The sequence below is a fragment of the Megalobrama amblycephala genome, linkage group LG8 (genome assembly GCF_018812025.1).
Source record: "Megalobrama amblycephala isolate DHTTF-2021 linkage group LG8, ASM1881202v1, whole genome shotgun sequence".
In the NCBI taxonomy this organism is placed as follows: domain Eukaryota; kingdom Metazoa; phylum Chordata; class Actinopteri; order Cypriniformes; family Xenocyprididae; genus Megalobrama; species Megalobrama amblycephala.
This window is the reverse complement of record NC_063051.1, coordinates 34,409,628-34,433,086: the sequence shown is the minus strand read 5'-3', so window position 1 is coordinate 34,433,086 and position 23,459 is coordinate 34,409,628. Positions and strand designations below refer to the sequence as shown.

The 23,459-nt window shown below is 37.1% G+C and overlaps 1 protein-coding gene across 1 annotated transcript in view; it reads left to right on the top strand.

The window, feature by feature from the left end:
* LOC125274417 (voltage-dependent T-type calcium channel subunit alpha-1I-like) overlaps positions 1-5,535 on the top strand; it is a 55,044-nt gene extending 49,509 nt beyond the window's left edge. The window contains exons 33-35 of the mRNA XM_048200824.1: positions 1,137-1,284; positions 3,355-3,551; positions 3,793-5,535. Coding sequence (XP_048056781.1) covers positions 1,137-1,284; positions 3,355-3,551; positions 3,793-4,377 — 930 coding nt within the window. The 3' untranslated portion in view covers positions 4,378-5,535. The remainder of the gene's footprint in view (positions 1-1,136; positions 1,285-3,354; positions 3,552-3,792) is intronic.
* The last annotated feature ends 17,924 nt before the right edge of the window (positions 5,536-23,459 follow it).

Below are 23,459 nucleotides of genomic sequence, written 5' to 3'. Positions count from 1 at the left end.
ATCCTGCTCTGCATTATCATACTGATTAATCATTATTGGCATGGGTAATTAACTGATAAGTGATTGTGGACTCTCGGGTGGATGTGTGAAGCTCCTCTGGGTTCATCTCAGCTGGATGTTCTCGCTTTATCTGTGTTTCTGCTGTCAGACTCAACTCGGCTCCTGTGGAGACTCTCAAGAACATGTTTGACTTGCTCTGAACACTTTAAAGGAACAATTCACTTCAAGAAAATCATCATTTACTTACACTTATGTTGTTTCAAACATGTTTGACTGGAATAATAGCATTGAAAATTTGGGGTCTGTAAAAAAAATGTTTTTGAAAGAAGTTTCTTTGCTAAAAAATAGTAATATTGTGAAATATTATTCCAGTGTAAATCAGCTGTTTTCTATGTGAATATATAGTAAAGTGTAATTTATTCCTGTGATCAAAGCTGAATTTTCAGCATCATTACTCCAGTCTTCAGTGTCACATGATCCTTCAGAAATCATTCTAATAATAATATTTCTTATTATTATCATCAATGTTGAAAGCAGTAATATTTCTGTGGAAACCGTCATACTTTTTATACTTCTGACTCTTTGATGAATAGAAAGTAAAAAAACAAAAACAAGAACTTTTATTTGAAATAGAATCTTTTGTAACATTATAAATGTCTTTACTGACACTTTTGATCAATTGAATGTGTCCTTGATGAATACAAGTATTATTTTCTTTAAAAAAAAAAAAAGGATTCTACTGACCCCAAAACCACAGTAGTGTATAAACAATAATAATAACTCAAATAATAACTGCTCGTTGGAATCTGTCATTATCATATTTATAATTTATTTTTAAAAGCCTTTATTTCTACATGACTATAAACAATAGATTAAAAGAGGCTCCCCTCTGCGTTTCAGCAGAGGCCTGAAGACAGGAGTCTCTTTTTATCTATTGTTTATAGCCAAGTAAAAATAAAAACTTGTTCATTTTATCAAGTGTGCCAGGGAAAAATAATTAATTAACTTTTGCTACTTTTTAATCTGTACTTAGAAATTTATGTCAAATCTCATTCAGTCCTGCAGCGTCACACTGTAGGTACAGTGAGATAATAGTGTGTGTGTGTGTGTGTGTGTGTGTGTGTGTGTGTGTCCAGGAGGAGCAGGGCAGCGGTGACCTGAGCACAGAAGAGGTCGTGAGCAGAAGCGTTCTCCTTCAGAGCGAGGCATCCAGCCCAGGAAGAGACAGACAGGAAGTGCGGCGTGAGACGGGTCATCGGCTCCAGTCTCCAGCTCATGCCGGAGGTCAGACTCCATCTGTGTGTTCTGAACACCAGAGCAGCTCTCTTGAGGGCCGTTTACATCAGATGTGTTTTTACACTTTAAGAGGCCGAGTTAAGAAGCATCTTGTGTTATGTTCCATTAATCCATCCAGCTTTTTCCTGAACACCCTAACAATGCCAACACCCTAGTGCCAAGCAGCTTGGAACCATGTACAACACCATAGCAACACCTTGGAAAATGGTCAGAACACCCTAGCAACACCCCATCAACCATATAGCAAACTTCTAAGAGCAACACAGAACAACCTAGTTAACGTCTTGCAACCAGATCAAACAACCTGCAACCACCCAGAGTGCCCTACCTTCTTCATAGCAACACCTTAGCAACCACCCATAACACTGTAGCATCTCTATAGCAACCACCTGAGATAACCAGACCACCATCAGCAACACTTTCACAACCATCCAGATTACCCTAGTAATCCCATCATCCTAGTAAGCATCTTGCAACTATCTACAGCACCATAGTAACCGCATAGCAATGCCTTGGAAAATGGTCAGAATACCCTAGCAACACCCCAGCAACCATATAGCAAACTTCTAACAGCAACACAGAACAACCTTAACATCTTACAACCAGACCAAACACCCTTGCAATCACCCAGAGTGCTCTACCATCTTTATAGCAACACCCTAGCAACCACCCATAACACCCTAGCAACTCCATAGCAACTGCATAGCAACGCCTTGGAAAATGGTCAGAACACCCCAGTAACCATATAGTATACTTCTAACAGCAACACAGAACAACCTAGTTAATGTATTGCAACCTCACTAAACACCCTTGCAACCACCCAGAGTGCCCTACCATCTCCATAGCAACAACTTAGCAACCACCCATAACACCCTAGCAACTCCATAGCAACCACTCGGGATAACCAGGCAACCATCAGCAACACTTTCGCAACCCTCCAGATCACCCTAGCAACTACCCAGAACACCCTAACAATACCAACACCCAAGTAAGCAGCTTGCAACTACGTACAACACCATAGCAACTGCATAGCAACGCCTTGGAAAATGGCCAGAACACCCTAGCAACACCCCAGCAACCATATAGCAAACTTCTAACAGCAACACAGAACAACCTAGTTAACGTCTTGCAACCAGACCAAACAACTTTGCAACCACTCAAAGTGACCTACCATCTCCATAACAACAACCTAGCAACCAACCATAACACCTTAGCAACTCCATAGCAACCACCCGGGATAACCAGGCAACCAGCAGCAACACTTTCACAGCCATCCAGAACACCCTAACAATGCCAACACCCTAGTAAGAAGCTTGCAACCATGTACAACACCATAGCAACTGCATAGCAACGCCTTGGAAAATGGTCAGAACACCCCAGCAACCGTATAGCAAACTTATAACAGCAACATAGACCAACCTAGTTAACATCTTGCAACCAAACCAAACACTCTTGCAACCATCCAGAGTGCCATACCTTCTTCATAGCAACACTCTAGCAACCACCCATAACACCTTAGCAACTCCATAGCAACCACCCATATTAACCAGGCAACCAGTAGCAACACTTTCACAACCCTCCAGATCACCCTAACACCCACCCAGAACACCCTAACAATACCAACACCCTAGTAAGAAGCATGCAACCACATACAACACCATACCAATGCTTTGGAAAATGGTCAGAACACCCTTGCAACACCCCAGCAACCATATAGCAAACTTCTAACAGCAACACAGAACAACCTAGTTAACGTCTTGCAACCAGACCAAACAACCTTGCAACCACCCAGAACCTTGCAATCTGTTTATCTGTTTGTCTGAGAGACCTCATGGCATTAAAAGCCAAAGGCTATTAAAACTACTTCAAACTTTCTGGTTAGACTTGTCTTTTTTTTTTTTTTTAAATCTGGTTTTGTGAAAGAACCTCCTTCAAAGAACAGTTACGATGTGTTAATGTAAACGCACAACTAGTCACATTTTGAAAAGAAGTAGTTTTGCACAACTAACTGAAATGAAACACCTGTTGTGTTCAGCTGATGGTTTGTGTGTGTGGCAGATGTTAGTGGAGGAGACAGCCAGACATCTTCACCTCTCTTTCATCTCCCAGCGGAGTTCTTCCACCCCACCACCGCTGCGATCCCCCAGGGCAGCCCAGCCACCGGAGCGGCCCAGCCGGGCTCCAGACATGCATCTCCAGCCTCGTGGGCTTCTCTTAGGTCCCCAGGGGCCAACAGCAGGGTCATGTGCTCACAGGTAAGACACGGCACACGTACAACATAATCAGGACTTACAGTCAAGTGTCTAGAAGCCAAAATAAGGATGAAGGGGTCTCGTGTAGACAGACTTTGACTTCAGGCATGCTTGGCTCCCTGTAAGTTGAGTAAAACCCACCGATCAGACGTCAACCAGTTTTACACTTCTACCTGCTTATCCCTTTGCTGTGATGCTGGTTTGTTTCTCCTTCCAGTGACTCTTTTGTTGTTTCTTACTGCAGACATCCCACAGTAACTCCTCTCTGGCCACGGGCAGTTCCGTGGGCAGCCTGCAGACCACGCTGGAGGAGGGCGTCTCCCCGCCAGGAGATCCGACGCTGCCTTTAATCTGCAGAACCCACATTCCCCCTCCAGAACTCACACAGAGACCTCATACTTCACAGACTGCGCTCAACCTCCAGGCCACCAGGGGGCAGCAGAGGAGTCAGGGCAAATACAGTGACTGCACAAGCCCTAACTGGATCCGACAGGACTCCGCAGAACCCTCCGACGAGGACATGGGAGTTAGTCCTGGAGGACTCGGTCAGGCCGGTAATCCTGAACAGTTGTCGGATAACCTGAGTAGCTTCTCTCTGACCTCTCTGCACCCGCCCGACTCGCTGGCGCCGCCGCTGGCCAAGAAGTGCAACAGCACTGGGAGCTTAGTACAGGGGAGCCTAGCCGTCCAGAATAAAGATGGGAGGTGCTTTTACGGATTCAACCCCTGGACTGAAGCGACAAATGAGGAAACGGAGAGGGAGGCGTCACCCGTTGGTGCCAAGACGTGCAGCCAGACTGTGGGTTCCAGCTGCCGTAAGAACAGATGAAATGCATGCTTCGGTCCAGGTATGGGACGATGTTTGATCTGTTCTCTGAACTCGTCTCCACATTTCTCTCGAGTGACACATCTGTTTCCTGCCGTGCTATTCGAAACTCACAGCCGCGGCAGCACAGTGTCGTTTCTTCTTCAGGGCATTACACTGGACGCCTCAGAGGAGATGCAGCAGACATGGAGTAGCGTTCTACAACATGAACTGAGGAACTCATAGGCAAAAACAGACTTAACTACCCCACCAGCCTGAGTGTGTAGCGATCTTTAGGTCACACTGGGCGTGTAGCATGTGACGCATTCAAATGCAGAAAGTTGTGTCATGTCGAAATTACTGCCATTATTCTGTACTGTGGTTACGAAAATCATTTTCTTCTTCAGCATTTTTGTCCTGCGTTCCAGTAACAGTGAGACACTGTGTAGGATTGAGACTTGTTTTCAGAGAAATTTGTTGGCAACTTAGCATTAAGTTGACTAAATTTAGTTTGTATTGACTTTTTATCCAAGACGTATTCTCTGGATGAGGTTTAGATACTGGGAAACAAACAAAAATACTGAACAAGACAAGAGGTGCGTCTGAAATCTCATACTATGTACTGCATTTGATGGGAAATTAACTTTGAGACCATTAAAAATGAAGTATGAATCAAAGAAATCCGGATGAAATACCTGCCATGTTGTCATTAGCTATGTTTCCGTCCAATGTCGCAAAATTGTAATATCGCATAAAACATTTGCGAATAAAGCAGCGTTTCCATCCCATGTGTTCAAGAGAACAAAATCGCCACTTCCTGGAAATTGGCGCAAAATATCTGCAATAAAAATGTAAGTTGCTGCAATTGGGCTCTTTTCTCCTCCATCATAAATGAGTTTGTCTCAGAGCGTCAGACGAAACACAATAAACGCTGTCATGTGATCTTGCGTTCGGATGCTGGTGTTTGAGAACCAAATCATGTGAGACGCTTCTGGAGGAATTAAACCAAATCATTCTGATGACAGACTTTGACTCGGTGTTTCAGAAGAGACTGTCCTCCTCCAAAAAATGACCCTATGGGTCATTTTTTTCAAGCATCTTTTTACGACCTATATTTACGTTTTAAAGTCATGCGCCCTCTAGCTGGCGTAAAAATAATGACAGTGTCGTGTTACGTCTGTCGTCATGAAATGACGTATGACCGTCGTTACCAATCAAAATGCGTGTTCATTTAAATGCAATGTGTGGACTTTTACACCTTTTGTCCTATTTCCAATTAGCAAAAATCTTTTTTTTATTAATGACCACCCCACCCCTAAACCTACCCTTAGTGATTTATAGTGCATACACACTTTCTGAGCACATGCGTTCCTTGGGATCGAACCCACAATCGCATGATTGCATATTGTTATATTTTGCAATGCTCTACCAATTGAGCTATGAGAAACCCGAAATATGACGCAGATAAAAGGGAACAATGCATTAAAATGAAAGTGTCCTGTTGTCAATAGGGGCGCAACTTTAGCAAACGCTCCTATGGGTCGTATTTCAGGGAAGTGACAAACGACCTATAAGTGTATTGGTTGGAGAACATGTTGTTTCAGAACCACCAAACCAACATTTGAGATGCTGCAATGCCATTGGTCTGCTGGTTAGCCCAGTTATCCAATCACAGCCTCTGCTGAGGCCAAGTCACATGCATTTATTGTTGTGCATTAAGGGACTTATTCGGTAACTTATCGGATAAAAAATGTATCTGCCTCAATTGAGCTGAATTGATACGTTTTTTTAATGTGCATTTTTACATTTATGCGCATCTTGGTGTTGCAATCTGTCGTTATTTTATGCGATATCCCACAATGCACATTTAAAATAGTTGGATGGAAACATAGCTATTGTCATGTGACCACATCTGCATTGTTTCACTGCCATTCAAAACTACGTTTCCGTGGCCTCCCGGGATATTAAAGTGTTCATCAGATGTGCATTTTAGAATCTCGCTGGAAGTTGTAGGTCATTTGGGTACGATTATGTTTTACAAATTTGGACATATTGCCTATTTCATGTACTGTATTTCGTTTACTATATATTAGTTAAGTAGGTATATTTTTCATACTTTTTACAGTGAACTGAAAATTTTATGAAAGCTCTGAAAATGGCAGCGGTTTTGGCAGTAAATGGTAGTTTGGTACCTATTGATATTTTCTTTATTTTTAAAGATCATCTGAAAATGAGCTACAGACACAAAATAAGCTGATTGTTGCTCTAGAAGCGTATCATTTCTGAGTCAGATGATGTGTTCAGTTGTGATCTCGTGCAGTAATTCTCGAGCGTGGCGAAGAACGACGTCTTTCGCTTTATTCTCATGTAGGAGGATTGAGTTTTAGCAGCCGCCCACAGATCATTAGTGCTGCTGGGTGAGTTTATAAATGTGTGATGGTAGTTAAGAACCTTGACTTGACCGAGGAAACATCTCAAACAACGACACACATATGGAAGGCCGTTTCAGCATAAAAACGTTCCAGCGTTACTCGTCATAATTATATTTTTACTAGTAACAATTAAATTAAAGAGCTCTATAATTTAATTTATACTCTACGACGGCTCTATAATTCAATTTTTACTAGATATGAAGGGTTTGTTTTTGGATGTTCTGTGTTGCTAGTATAATGATCTACAATTCATTTATTACTAGGTAGAAATTTTTAATTATAGAGCAGAAACATGAGCTCTGATCCTAAACCCAGTGAACAATTACAATTATAGCTGACCGTCATTTTTCAGCTTTATAATTACATTATAGAGCTTCTGTTCTTACTAGAGTTGTGCAACAGCCTTGATTTATTACTAGGAGTTAGTTTTATCATAAGAATTAAGTTACCAGCAGGGGTGAACATTTTGCATTGAATTACAGAGCTCTACAATAGATTCCACAACATACATGTAGTTCACGTAGCATATTCAACTGTGTAATTCATGGACGAGATTATTATTATTACAATAATAATGATATGATATTAAAATTATAAATGTGTTCTAATTTTTCCTATAAATGAGTGTGCATTAGTTAATAAATACGTGCGCCTGATGGACTATTTATTAGGATGTAAGAGATTCCCGGTTCTAAAACGAAGTGATTTTTTTTTTTTTTTTCTCATTAAAACCAAAGGAGTTCATTAACATATGTTTAACTATCAAATCTGTTTGTAAATCTGGAGAAGAGTTTTTGGTAAGGTTCATTTTATGCACAATTTACTCCAAATTTATTTACGAAAGTTTCATGAATGAAGTCCTGTGTGTGTGTGTGTGTGTGTGTGTGTGTGTGTGTGTGTGTGTGTGTGTGTGTGTGTGTGTGTATTGTTTGTTCATTAAAGTATTGAGTTGTTAACATGACCAATAATTGAGTCAGTCTCTGGTGAAGGTCGAATGAAGGTCCCTATGTAGACGTCAAGGTCGCACACTAGGGTTTGGATGAGAGCTGATGTTTGTCTCTGGAAAAGTGCATGAGAGATGATGTCACTTTACTGTGAAGATGGCAAAAAGTGTTTTATTTTTAAAGTATCCAGTGAAATGTCATTCTTCTACTTGCGTGTTATTACGTCTCTGTCTTCCACTTTTGCATTTTGTACAAAAGTCTCACTAAATGCATAAAATCACATTTGGTTCCTCTTGGAGGATGATGAAGTCTGAGGCCCAAAACATACTTGTGTACGCAAGAACACAAACTCTTCTGGATATACGCAACATTTCACTCATCAATCGTACGCATGCCATACAAGCTCGAGTTGTAATTTCAGCCTTGGTCAGTTTTCTCTTCCAGAAGAAAAATCTTAGAATATATATGATTTTTCATCTCTAGTTGATCCGAGAAATCTGCATTTCTGTCAGAAATATTTAAAGGAAACTCTATCGCCCCCTTTGTTGCGTCACCATGGCACATATGTTTCTGTCCCTCTTTCCCTGGCATTGATGGAATTATCCAGCTTTCCATGTTTTCACTGTTATATGGTAGGGGGCGCTATTACACATCTTCTTCAGAATCTCCATATCAAAACACAAGCAAAAAAAGAAGCAGAAACAAGCGATAAAAGCATTGCTTATGCACATAGTAGTCTAGAATAAAAAAGTTTTTTTCTGTTTAAAAGAAGAGGCTCTTTTGACACAACAAAGTATTCTGGGTGCAATGAAATTTGTGTGAAAATGATCAGAAATGTGGCACCGGCTGGCAACTTTTTTAAAAAACGCTGGCGGGGAAAGAGTTAATGAGATGCTGAAACGGAGGCAGATCAGTGCAATGATTGCGCTGATTTTGTTTCTCATTTGCACAGCTGATTTGTTTGTAAAGTACTCTCAATGCACATTAATTTGCATGATTACATTTAAATTTATGTAGTCTTTAGTGTCGTTACTCCAAAACACCTGCTGTGATTGAATCATTCTCACTGGAGCACTGAAAGAAATCTGAGCAAACCAGTTACAAAGCGTTTTTCATACTTTTTTAAGCCATCTGATGTGAGATATATATCAAATGTTCTCAGCTCTGGTCCTCGAGGGCCACTGTCCTGCAGAGTTTAGCTCCAGCTCTAATCAAACACACCTGAACCTGCTAATTAAGCTCTTCGGGATTATTAGAAAGCTACAGACAGATGAGTTTGTTCAAGGTTGTAAGTCAAACTCTGCAGGAAAGAGGCCCTCGAGAACCCCTGATATAAAGTACACACCCACAGTATTTAGTTTAAATAATCAAAGCATGTTTTCCACACTCTTTGAACAGAAGATTATTTAATAATATTCACCAATTGAACAACATAGTTCTAAATAGCAATATTTAACTATATTTTTACTGTTAAATGGCATTTCAATTAACATTTTTAAATGATTCATTTAATTGTTTTGAATGGATTCAGTGAAATGGGCCGTTCAGTGATTGATGTACATGAACTGAACTCATCAGTGTGTTTGCTACTGAAAGACTTTATTTAAACATCACGTGGCATGTTTGAGTTGTGAGACGGGTGTGAAACTGGCCTGCTGACCCAATATAAAGCATTTAAAACCATTGCAATATTTACATATCTTGGTTAGTTTTATATTGCCAATAGAATTAGGGTAAATATTCTGTTTTTCATTTAGATGAAGCTGAAGTTCAGAGGAGTTTGATCTGGCGTCGTGTGCTGTATTTCATCATTCACAGTGATAATAAAGTGTCTGAAGTGCTTCTGTGATGTTGTTGAATCAGCAGAGTTTGTAACTGGTCAGATTCTAGTTGTCTCGTGTGGAATCAGTGCTTGATTCTTCTTCTCTGATATCTGTCAGAGTTTTCTCATGACTGGGTTTGATTTTAGGGTGAAGGGTTCATTTACAGATGAGATCGATCTCAGTGAGGTGTCAGAGGAAGCTGCTCTTTGAAGTTCAAGCTGCTCACATGAAGATCAGAGCATCTTCTCTGGCTTTGCATCTGATTTTACACTGTCGCCACTCGATGCCCAAAGTAAAATTATTTATCATGGGGAAAAACATCATGTAGATACGTATAACTATTTAATTAGTAATGTTGATTTATTAATATAGTCATGAAGGAGGATTGATTTTATACAATAAGGTCTCATTTGTTAACAGTAATTAATGCATGAACTAACAATGAGCAGTATATTATGTTATTTAATAAAAGTACATTTCATTGGCCATTGTTTGTTCACGTTAGTTGCATTTAACTTTAACAGTTTAAATGTAAATAAATGTTCATTGTTAGTTCACATTAACTAATGTAAATTAAAGAATGAAACATTATTTTATGCATTATCTTGTTTTTAACCCTCCATTTTGACCCAGAGGTACATTATTTATTTATTTTCAATACATAGTTTTAGTACGACGATGAAACTTTGGATGTGTGTTAAAACTGTCAAAATACACATCATTTATTTTTATTTTTTTCAGATTTTTAAAATAAAACATATAAGAGATGCAACCATTCGGGTCCATTTTGACCTGAAAGTGAACTGTGGCTTTAAACATGAAATTATGAATTTTTATTTTATTTTATTTTAAATTTGTCTCAAATTACTAATTTTGTTCTGTGAGACTGTACACTGGGGCTGCATTTTGTATATAAATTTTGAACATAATAATTCTGAAATTAAAATAAAATGATAAATTAAATCTAATGTCTGTAGATCAAAAGATCATAGAGTAAATAGTCTAAATTTGAAAAAGGAAAGAGGGATGAAAAAGAAGTGCAGATTTATATAACGATCTCTTTGGTGAACAGACTTTTCAATGGAGAGACAGAAATCTCAGATTTCATTAAAAATATCTTGATTTATATTTCAATTATGAAAAGTCTTGGAGCAACATGAGGAAGAGTAAATGATGACAGAATCTTCATTTTTGGGAACTAACCCTTTAAGGTAGAACACAACTACACTGTGCTTCTGTTCATCAGGGTGTTTTATTCTATTTTATTCTATTTATTTTTCTGTCTGAACCACATGATTACAGTGTGAGTTTTATCATTTGTGTTGATGATTTTTGTGACTGATGCTGCAGATCAGAGGAGCAGATGTGTGTGTTTCTGGACATCTGTCCACATCTGCTGCTGGACCATGAGCTGACGACCATCTCATTAGCATATGCAAATGACCCGCAGAGGCCACAGCGGGAAGCCAATCAGTTACTGTTTGTCTGGACAGGTTTGAACAAGAGCAGAGCTGTGTGTGTGTGTGTTTCTGTCTCTCTTCATTTGACTTCATGCAGATGAGCTGTGGTCAGTTATTATGCCGCCCACCAGTAACATCACAGCATCCAGCAGTAGAAACACCCACGACGGCCATCAGCACGTCCAGTAATAAGATCACGGTCAGTGTCCGTTCCTCCGGTGCAGTCTGATTCACTCTGTCTGCCTCGATTTACTGTGACATGATGAGATAATGGCTCTGTGTGATTCAGTCTGCAGTGTGTCCGTCTCCATCTAATCTCTCTCTCTCTCTCTGTGCTGGTGGATCAGAGTTATCGGAGTGGAGAGTTTGACTCTAAAAGGCTATTCCAGTACAGATGACAATAACGGGAGACGGGGGTAAAGTGTGCCACTGCGCTTAAAGCAACAGCTCCACAGAATGACCTGTAGAGGAATAGGGGTGACACTTAAAAATTAATTTTTGGTCAAATTAATTTTTTAGGCATTTCTGTGTGTGACATCATGCTTTAGACATCTAAAACATGAATTAAATAAAACATTTAAAATATTGAAGTCAGATTTTATTTTACTTTTATTCAGTAATGAAGCAATAAATTGATCAAAAGTGACAGTAAAGATGTTTATAATGTTACAAAATATTTTATTTCAAATAAATGCTGTTGTTGAAGTTTCAACTCAAAATCCCCCACAGATCATTTATTATAGTTTGTCAAATTTGCCCCTATTTGGGTGTGAGCAAAAACGTGCTGTTTTTGTGTGTGTCCCTTTAAATGCAAATGAGCTCCGCTTTCCAGAAGAGGGCGGAGCTTTAACAGCTCAACAACAACAAAGCTGGAGAATCTCACGCAGCCAAAATGAGGAAAGTGTTCAGCCTTACATTGTTCAAACCGGAGTCGACACTGATGGAGAGACTCAGGAAGAAGTTACAACTTTTAGACGTTTCTGAATGGTTAGTGGATAAATTGATGTAGTTGCTGTGGAGTTGATTCAACTCATCCACTAGCATGTGCCGTCATGTTCATCTTTTGTGTTGAATTGACCCTCGTTTGTGAAGCAGTCCGGCGTAAAATGACGGCATGACAACAACACTCGACTACAACAACTCTTACTCTTCTCTAAAGCAGCCCAACATGGCCCCGCCCCCTTTGTTGTGTGTTCTCGGGGGCGGGGTTTATGTAAATTTTAGGGTTAGTGATGTCATCAACCCAGGAAGAAGCTCGTTGTAGTCCCTACCAAGCATTTAAAAAGCGATTTCTATAAAAGAAAATATCTCCCTTTGCATTGAACTTTGAGTGTCGTAACTTTGCAGATGTTGTTTATGATCAAACAGCAACATTACACACTAACTGAAGTTAAAAAAGTGAAATCATAATTAACCACCCCTTTAAACTACATTTCAAAGGGTGTTCTGTGTAAAGAAAATCCTTTTTTCTGTTGCACAGTAAAGATACGAAGTCTAACCGCCTTTAGTACACTGAACTTAGCTGTTGTGTAGTGAAGGAGTAATGATACTAATAGGCTACTCATCATTAGATTGATCCGATATAAAGCTGTAATGACTTCAGAAGTTTTAGTGATGCAGTGAAGAGTCAATCTAGTCCTGACACACGTCAGCTTTCAGCTCTGAATAACTCATGCAAGCCTGAACAACGTGATATGGAGTTTTACAGACATTTACAATAAGGACTCCCGATTCAATTTGAGTTTCAATTTACTCGTTTAATCACCGTGCGCCGCTGCCACCGATAGCGCTTTAATTAGACTCCGCCATGATGCTGTTCAAACCCGCTGGAAGCCGACAGCTCATAACACCACTGCACAGATTCATGATTAATACGCTTACTTGCAATATCTGCACTTATAAGAGAGCGTTATGATTCTAACACATTCCTGAACGAGGAGATCATGAAGGAGCCGGTCTGAAGGGACTCGACTTGTTATTCAACAGCAGAATCAGAACCCGGAAAGATTCATTCTGTTTTGAGTAAAAACAAAAATAGCTCAACATATGTGCATTTATGATGAATGATCCGCCTCAAACTACATTATAATTACTGCAGTTCAGCCTTCAAACTGGAAGTCGAGCAGCGAATGAACGTCAATCTTTTAGTATGTTGTGGCAGAAAGTGTGACGCAAGACACTGATAGCATATGGCATGTTTTTGTCTTTCCCTCTAAACTTTAAAATAATAGATCAGACAAAAATCAAAGTGAATTAGAACATTAAACAAGATATTTACCAGAATATTCACACTTTTCTTTTTAAAAGCTCCTCAAATGCACAGAACTTTATTAAAGTCGTCATGAACTGAAAATTAACCCCATTTTGTAAATGTTTTCCAGGCTGACAAGTTATAAAAATGTTATTTCTGAATGTTCTCTGAACGTTCAAAACATCCAGGCTTTTTAAACGCTTTTTCTTGGTTATGTGAAGATTAAAGGTGCAGTAAGTGATTTCTGAGAAACGCTGTTGAAAGTGGATCGCACCAAACACACTTGTAGCCAATCAGCAGTAAGGGGCGTGTCCGCTCATTAAGGGGGGAGGTGCCTGTGTTGCATAGCGTGTTTGTGAATTTGGGGGCGGAGCTATCAAGATATCCTTTTGGGTAGGGGCGTGTTTGTTTTGGTGATTTCAAATATCAAAAGTGTTTCACAGAAATCGCTTACTGCACCTTTATGGAAACATTCCATTTCAAACATTAAGGGAACGTTTTGAATGTTCTCTGAACGTTCTGAAACAAGTAGTGACATTTAAAAAATGTTTGATGAACATCCAACTGAAACATTTCAGAAAAAAAACATTCCATGAATAATGTTTTGTGTTAATGTGTTTAGAACATGATTAAAGACAACTTTGAATGAACGTTCTATTAACGTTACTGGAAGAACGTTTGTTTATACCTTTGAGAGAACCTTGCCAGAACGTATAATATATAAATATAAAATATAACTCCATCTTCCAGTGAAAATGACTCTCTACAGTAACCAAGTCCTCGTCTGACTTTTTCTTTTTCAATAATTCGTTTGCACTGTTTCGTCGTGACTTTAAAGCATGAACAGTCGTATTTGACTCTGAGTCTTCTGAAGTCATGTGTTGTGTGCGGATCAGGCACAAGTTTAAGTTATGAGCTGATAATCTTCCTCTCTGAAGTGTCATTTGTACATGTTCAAGCTGTTTGATGGCACTGATGTAAAACCTGATTTGGCAGGTTTGAATATGCAAAAGAAAGTTGCAGCAGAGGAAAGATTTCAGCAAAAAACAACTCAGATTTGTTTTGTTGCCTTCACAGCATCATTACACACACACTTCCCATTTTATACCATTTTCAAGTGAATCAAATTGTGTTTAATGCTCTAATCACTTCTTTGAAATGATGATTTGCTGATGATTTGTTGGCTTGAGCTTCTTTAAATCTTTTCTCTGTGCCGCAGAGGTTTGTGTTAAATCGTGAAGTTTCGTCTCGCTCAGTGTGTGTGTGTGTGTGTGTGTGTTTATAGATGTGATTGATATGAGAGTCAGTTGAGAGCGTGTCGTGTCAGTCTCTGATAAAAGGAAGGAAAACACAAAGAAAGACTCTTTGATCTCCTCCTTTTCCTGTCGCTTCTCTCAAGAGCGTGTCGCTGTTTGCTTGTTGTGACTGTCAGCCGTCGACACACAAATACAGTCTCACATGAACATCATCAGCGTTAGTCGTGCTGTCAGTCTGTTTGAGCAGCAGATTCCGTCAGTTCAGTGTGTGTGTGTGTGCGTGTGTGTGTGTGTGTGTGTGTGTGTGTGTGTGTGTGTGTGTGTGTGTGTGTGATCTGGTCCCACTGGAGTCTCTCCGTGTGTTCAGCATGTGCTGGCTGAGACTCAAAGGTTTCCACACACACACATTTCCACCAACGCCATTCGATTCAAATTCAAAATCCAAAAAAATTGCTTTATTGGCATGACTGTAAATAATAAAAAATATTGCCAAAGCTTGAAATACATATAAAACTATAACAACATAAAACACCAACGCCACTATCTGATTCTCTCTCTCTCTCACACACACATGTTGGGTTTTTGTGAATTGTGGGGACAAATAAACAAGTGTGTGTAATATAAACAAGTACACACACACACACACACACACACATCATTTCGACTTCGATTGTGACATAAATCAAACATAAATCAAAATGACCGTCACATTTTTACATTTTTATGGCATAATTTTGACTTTATCTCATGATTATGATTATGTCATAATTATGATTTAGTACATCATAATTTAGACTCTCAAAGTTTCAATTTGTCATCGACATAAGTCAAAATTTTGTCTTAGAATGGCATATTTTTAACTTTTTGTCATATTTTTGACTTTTTAATCTCATAATAACTTAGTATGTCATCATTTTTTTGACTTTATCTCATGATATCTGATGATCTTATGAAATCTTACACTCTAAAAAATGCTGGGTTAAAAACAACCCAAGTTGGGTTGAAAATGGACAAACCCAGCGAATGGGTTGTTTTAACCCAGAGGTTGGGTTAAATGTTTGCCCAACCTGCTGGGTAGTTTTATTTAACTCAACTATTGTTTAAAAATTACTGTATTGCTTAATTAAAATGAACCCAAAGTATGTTGGAAATGAACATTTATTAATGTTCAATGAATAATTATTAAACAATAAACATTTATTAAACTTCTTATTAATAAATTTATATTAATAAACTATTAAACTATTAAATTTATATTAATAAAATATTAAAGCTTATTAATAAACATTCACCTTTTGTCTATTATTGTTGCCTCTAATTGCATCTGGATTTTAATTTCCCAACTATTTTGGGTTCATTTTAAACAATAGTTGGTTTAAATAAAACAACCCAGCAGGTTGGGCAAACATTTAACCCAACCACTGGGTTAAAACAACCCAATTGCTGGGTTTGTCCATTTTCAACCCAACTTGGGTTGTTTTTAACCCAGCATTTTTTAGAGTGTATGATTTCATGTTATAATTGACTTAGTATGTCAATTTTGACTATCTCATAATTTTGATTTGTCGATATGCCGTAAAAAGTCAAAATTATGACTTACTATATGATCTTCATGACTGAATCACAGGTGTGTGTCTGAGCAGCAGTGGATTCTCGACGCTTCAGATCATTCACACGCTGCTTCAGATTTCTGTGCACTGTTAAATTCTAACAAGTTCAGTTTACTTAAAAAAAGTTTGGAAACCGATTGCCTTATTTTTGCAACGCAAACTTAAAGGGAAAACTGAAGTTAAGTTAATAATCTATTAAAAGTAAAGAAATCTAACTCTTCCCAAGAAAATTAAGTTAGTTTAATGTCAATTCTAGTTAACATACTCTAGAATATTTACTAATCTTACTTAAGATTTAATAGTAAGATTACACGAGAAATTCCATTTAACTAACAGTGTTGTATTGTGTTCTGCAAACATCTCAAATACTATTATTCTCAACATGGCTTTAATCTGCCATTTTATGCTACGTAGACTTAAAAAAACTATGTGCAATCGGTTTCCACATTTTCTTCAAGTAAAGTGAAAGAAGAATAGTATGTTGTACTGACAAAAGCTTTGTTAGTATAGTTCACTTACACGAGAGTACTACTAACTAAAAGAAGAACCGTAGAGAGTACTTAATTTACTTTAAATAAAATTTTATTGTCACCTTTTTTGTGGTTTGCATGCTGAATGTTGAGATCTGTGTGTGGCTCAAGCGGTCAGCTGTAAGTTACTGTTACAGATACTCAATTAAAAGTTTAGCAAGATGTTGATAACATAGTGTTAGCACAAACATTTTAAAACATTACTACTGAATACGAAAATTAAACATTAACTAAACAACATTCAGTTAGAAATCAGATCATCTGTTAAAAATTATCTTTTTATTACTTCTCTTCCTTTGAAACCACAAACAATGATTTATTGATTTATTGATTTCTTGACAACGTTCCAAGTGCCCAACCAAAGGGAACATGAATCACCATCATGGTAAGTAAAAAAAAAAAAGTTTTCTAAGTAAACAAACCATTAATAGACTCAAGAATAGCTTTTACTTTTATTTCACCGAAGTAGATCCACTCTGCAAACATAACGTTGAATCCTCAGTCCGTGTGATTCTGCACTGTGTGGAGGGATGTCTTGGCATGTCTTGAAAATTTTTTGTAATTTTACTCAAATTACATTAGCTATGGGAACTATCTGTTCTAAAATTTCAGCAACAATTACAAATTTGTAGTAAAGTCAACATTTTGGTTAAAATCAAGTAAACATACTAGTGTTTTTATAGTAAGGAATACTATTTGAATTTACAGTGTGGAAACCGTCATACATTTTATTCTTCAGGATTCTTTGATGAATAGAAAGTTCAAAAGAACAGTATTTATTTGAAATAGAATCTTGTGTAACATTAGAAATGTCTTTACTGTCACTTTTGATCAATTTAATGCATCTTTGCTGAATAAAAGTGTAATTTTATTCTTTGTGAAGGTGTTGTTCAGCTCTTCTCACCTTCACTCGTCCTCTGCCGCTCTGTGACGCCCGTCTCGTCTGAATGTGTTCATGATCGGAATCAGCGTGTGATTGGATGAGTATTGATCACATGAGCACACAGGAGGGAGACGATCAGGATATTAATTGTGTTCGGGTCGCTGTGAATCCTGAAGTTCTCTCGTTCTCAGGTTTCCACATGCAGAAAATCCTCCTCCCAGATCTCTCACAGTTCAGCTGTCGGTAAAAACAAAGAATCAGGCTTGTGTTTCTCACCGAGACTCACGACGGGCCGCCGCCGGCTGTTTGCCGAGTGTGAAATTGAAAAGCGTTGTTGATTTTGGCCTCAGTAATTGAAATAGTTTGGGAGGGTCACACGGATTTTCTCTCAGTGTTCAATGGAAAATCATCATAATCCGTGCTGTGATTCCCAGAGGCACGAGATGGACGGGAATACTGATCTGTGTTCAGCGTGTGATCAGATCACATCATGATGAAGTGTTCGAGTCATTTCAGTGTGCGTTTGTCCTTCTTTAATTCTCTTCTCCCCATAAAACTGGATGATGATTTACATTTCTGCAATAATTAGATGGCAAATAAATGCACTCGTAAAAATAAAGCTTCCAAAAGGGGGTTTTCGCAGCGATGCCATTTTTCATTGATCAGCTCTCAAAAGAACCATGTTTTCTTACTGTGAAGATCATTCTAATAATCTTTCACTATAAAGAATCTTTTGTGCGATGGAAAGATGTTAAAAGTTCTTCATGGAGCCATCGATGCCAATAAAGAAGCTTTATTTTTAAGTGTAATACGACTGATATAAGCAGTGAATGACAGAGTTGGTTTAGGGAAGATGGGATGTTTTCTGGTTTACTTTTGGAAAAGCTTATACAAAGTTTCAAATCTCTGGTGATCTCACACACACATTTACTGCGGTACGTGACCCAGATTTCACTGCAAAATAAAGATGAAGAAACTGAAGATATTTTTGGGTGAATACAATATGTTTGTGAACTCAGAACTGATTATTAGAGCATGCCTAACCGTGGTAAAATCAATGTACCACACGTTTGAGTAGCTTAATGCTTTTATAATACAGAAGTATTGATAAAACATGTTTTGCACCAGTTCAAGAGGTTTAAAAGCTCCAAACAGCATCTCTTCCTCTGATCATCGATCTATGAGCCTCAGCAGACACAAAAACTGAGTTCATACTTTTTAAAATGTGCTTCACAGTCGAGGTTCTGCCCTGAGTCTTTGACTAATCGTTCGCTCTCCATCTTAGTCTCTTGTCGAGTGTTTCGGTGTTCTCCGTGTGATTCCTCCGGTCCTCAGGTGAGATTGCCGTGATGATGGATGTCAGCAGTGATCTCCGCAGCGCTCTGATGATGCTCCGGTGTTCTCCTCATCAATATTAATGTGCTGCTTCTCAAACGCTCACAGTTTTGGGATCAGGACTGTACAGGGAAATAATCATGTGAATCATTATAACGGCAGTGAGACGATAATCACCTGCATGAGCTCAACGACACACATGATGCTTTTATTCTTCAGGATTCTTTGATGAATAGAAAGTTCAAAAGAACAGAATTTATTTGAAATAGAATCTTGTGTAACATTATAAATGTCTTTACTGTCACTTTTGAATAGAATAAAAGCTTTGATTGTGTTTACACTGCAAAAATTCTGTTCTTACTTAGAGTTTTTGTCTTGTTTCTAGTCAAAATATCTTAAAGTTCTTAAATCAAGAAGCATTTTCTTGACAAGTAAAAATTATTGGTAACACTATATAATAACTGCACACTATGAAGCATTAGTTAAGCATTCGTTAATAGTTATTTCATCACTTATAAAACATTAATAGACATTAGTAAGTAGTTTATAAATACAGCTATAATTGCTTTATTCTTGTTTTATAAGCATATCTATAATGTGTTTAATAATTGTATTTTCATACTTTATTAATAATCAATTTATCATTTCTAAATTAAGTATTACATTATTTACAAACCAGTTATTTAGGAGTTGTCAGTAGTTCATTTAGTAAGTGTAAGTAAATGATTAATAAACTATTTAAACATTCATTTATACATCTTATTATTTAGACACATAGTAATAGTTACTTAGTGTGTTAGTAAATGTTTTATTAACACATATTCCTACTGCAATTCATGATTAATTCAGGTAGTTATAAAACATTTAGAAGCAGTCAGTTAACTATTTTTGTGAGCTCATCTAAAGTGACGACTATTTATGCTTTTATAAATGAGATTTAAAGGTTCAGTGATCTTCTGCACTGCTGTTCTCTAATGTTTTAAAGTTAGTACCGAGGTAGTTTTGACACTAGGAATATGTTAATAAAGCATTTATTAACACACTGAGTAACTAATACTATATGTCTAAATAATAAGATGCATAAATGTACATTTAAATATTTTATTAATCATTTACTTACACTTCCTAAATGATCTTATGAACCACTGACAACTCCTAAATTACTGGTTTGTGAATAATGTAATACATAATTTAGAAATGATAAATTGATCATTAATAAAGTATGAAAATACAATTATTAAACTCATTATAGATATGCTTATAAATCAAGAACAAAGCATTTATAGCTGTATTTATAAATGGCTTACTAATGTCTATTAATGTTTTATAAATGATGAATTAACTATTTACTAATGCTTAACTAATGCTTCATAGCACGAGTTATTCTAAAGTGTTACCAAATTATTTTCTTGTTTTTAGGAAAAATAAGTTAAAATTAAGCAAATCAAGCAAAATAATCTTAATCCAAACTGAAAACAAGATTATATAGTTTATTTTTGGTTTGAAATAAGATTATTTTGCTTGTTCTAAGGAAAAACTCACTTAATTTTAACTTATTTTTCCTAAAAACAAGAAAATAATTTTTACTTGTCAAGAAAATGCTTCTTGATTTAAGAACTTTAAGATATTTTGACTAGAAACAAGACAAAAACTCTAAGTAAGAACAGCATTTTTGCAGTGTAAACACAATCAAAGCTTTTATTCTATTCAAATGTGACAATAAAGACATTTATAATGTTACACAAGATTCTATTTCAAATAAATTCTGTTCTTTTGAACTTTCTATTCATCAAAGAATCCTGAAGAATAAAATGTATCACAGTTTCCACAGAAATCTGAACTGTTTTCAACATTGATAATAATCATAAATGTTTCTTGAGCAGCAGATCAGCATATCAGAATGATTTCTGAAGGATCATGTGACACTGAAGACTGGAGTAATGATGCTGAAAATTCAGCTTTGATCACTGGAATAAATTACACTTTACTATATATTCACATAGAAAACAGCTGATTTACATTTAATAACATTTTCATATTTTTACTGTATTTTTGATCAAATAAATGCAGCTCTGGTGAGCAGAAGAGACTTAATAATGATAATCTGCTGCGTCTGTTTGTTCCCAGATCAGCTCATGAGTGTCAGGCACAGTTTCAGCACACAGACGCCCACCGCTGCTCCTCTGAGCACATCAAACGCTTTCACCAGTACGGCAAACGGCCATTAGGATTACAGAGCGCAGCGAGAGCGGATCAGCGGCCGTATGCTAACAGCTGAGACTAAATCTGCTGTTCCAGCCTTTACCACCATCAGAGGAGACCATTCACAACCACTGAGGAGAAAGAGTTCGCCCGGGATTGAGGGAGAATTCACTCAGTAATCCTTCATTATCTTTAACTGTGTAAAGCGCTGATCACCAAACCACATTTAAAGTCACCATGAAATTTAATTTGACAATATATATATATACAGTACAGTCCAAAAGTTTGGAACCACTAAGATTTTTAATGTTTTTAAAAGAAGTTTCGTCTGCTCACCAAGGCTACATTTATTTAATTAAAAATACAGTAAAAAACAGTAATATTGTGAAATATTATTACCAATTTAAAATAACTGTTTTCTATTTGAATATATTTGACAAAGTAATTTATTCCTGTGATCAAAGCTGAATTTTCAGCATCATTACTCCAGTCTTCAGTGTCACATGATCCTTCAGAAATCATTCTAATATGCTGATCTGCTGCTCAAGAAACATTTAATGTGTACAATTGTACAAAATATTTGTGTACAATATTTTTTTTCAGGATTATTTGATTAATAGAAAGTTCAAAAGAACAGTGTTTATCTGAAATCTAATCTTTTGTAACATTATAAATGTCTTTACTGCCACTTTTGATTGATTTAATGCATCCTTGCTGAATAAAAGTATTCATTTCTTTAATTTCTTTTCAAAAAAATAAAAATAAAAATTCTTACTGACCCCAAACTTTTGAACGGTAGTGTATAATGCTACAGAAGCTTTGTATTTCAGATAAATGCTGTTCTTTTGAACTTTCTATTCATCAAGGAATCCTGAAAAAAAAAAAAGTACACAACTGTTTTCAACATTGAAAATAATCATAAATGTTTCTTGAGCAGCAGATCATCATATTAGAATGATTTCTGAAGGATCATGTGACACTGAAGACTGGAGTAATGATGCTGAAAATTCAGCTTTGCATCACAGGAATAAATTACTTTGTCAAATATATTCAAATAGAAAACAGTTATTTTAAATTGTAATAATATTTCACAATATTACTGTTTTTTACTGTATTTTTAATTAAATAAATGTAGCCTTGGTGAGCAGACGAAACTTCTTTTAAAAACATTAAAAATCTTAGTGGTTCCAAACTTTTGGACTGTACTGTATATGTATATATGGAATATTGCAGTGTTTATTCATCATTATTGTGTTAAATTCATGTTCCTCATAATCTTGAATCAGAATATCTTCCTCTTGCAGCATCTCTTCTCTTCTCTGATGATGAGGGCGGGGCAACCTGTCACTCACATGAGATTCACCAATAGCAAACCACAACCATCCAATCACAATCAAGCCCCGCCCTACATTTGTTCTTGTTTGAGAAGCGTTTCACTCAGATATACGGCACTATATAAAGACCAGCACAACTTCTGACTTTAAGATGAAATTGAAGAACAAACTGCTGTGACGTGATTTTGAACAAAATCAGTTTCTGGAGTTCAAAACAGCTTGTCAAAGTGAAACTTTGACAGAAAACTTTGCTCTGGCTGTTAAACACCTTCAAACTCCCATTGGTCTGTTCAACGATGATGTATTCGGTGGGTGTGGCTCTGAGGCTCCGCCTTCTTTGGGGTTTAAATGTTCTCCGGTTCATTTTTTTCTGTGATCACACGCAAACTGCTGCTTTCTGTCATTTTTGTTGTGTGCGTATTTTGTTGTCGTGTTTCTGATCATTGGTGTGTGAATGTGGACGGTCATGTGTTGATGTTCGTCTGTGACGTCAGAAAGCTGCAGAAGGTCAGAACGAGTCGCTTCTGTTTAGTTTCAGTAAATGCTCTTGAGCTGAGCAGGAAGATTTATGATCTGAAAGTTGCAGGATTTTTTCATAATATAATGGACTTTTTTATTCTGAGAAGATCATAGAGATTGTTGGTCATGATAAAGCAAAACTGAATAGAAGAAATAAACAAAAGACAGAGATAAGCTTTAGAGGAGTGTGTGTGTGTGTGTGTGTGTGTGTGTGTGTGTGTGTGTGTGTGTGTGTGTGTGTGTGTGTGTGTGTGTGTGTGTGTGTGTGTGTGTGTGTGTGTCATCAAAACCTGACATAATCTCCAAAAACCTCCCTTTAGGGACATCTTCATTTGTAAAACTGGTTTAAAATAATTAAAGGTTTTTTAAAAATGTAAAAATGCAGAATGTTTCCTGTGATGGGTAGGTTTAGGTGTAGAGAATGTACAGTTTGTACAGTATAAAAACCATTACGCCTATGGAGAGTCCTCACTAAGATAGCTAAGTAAACGTGTGTGTGTGTGTGTGTGTGTTCAGCTGATAAGTAA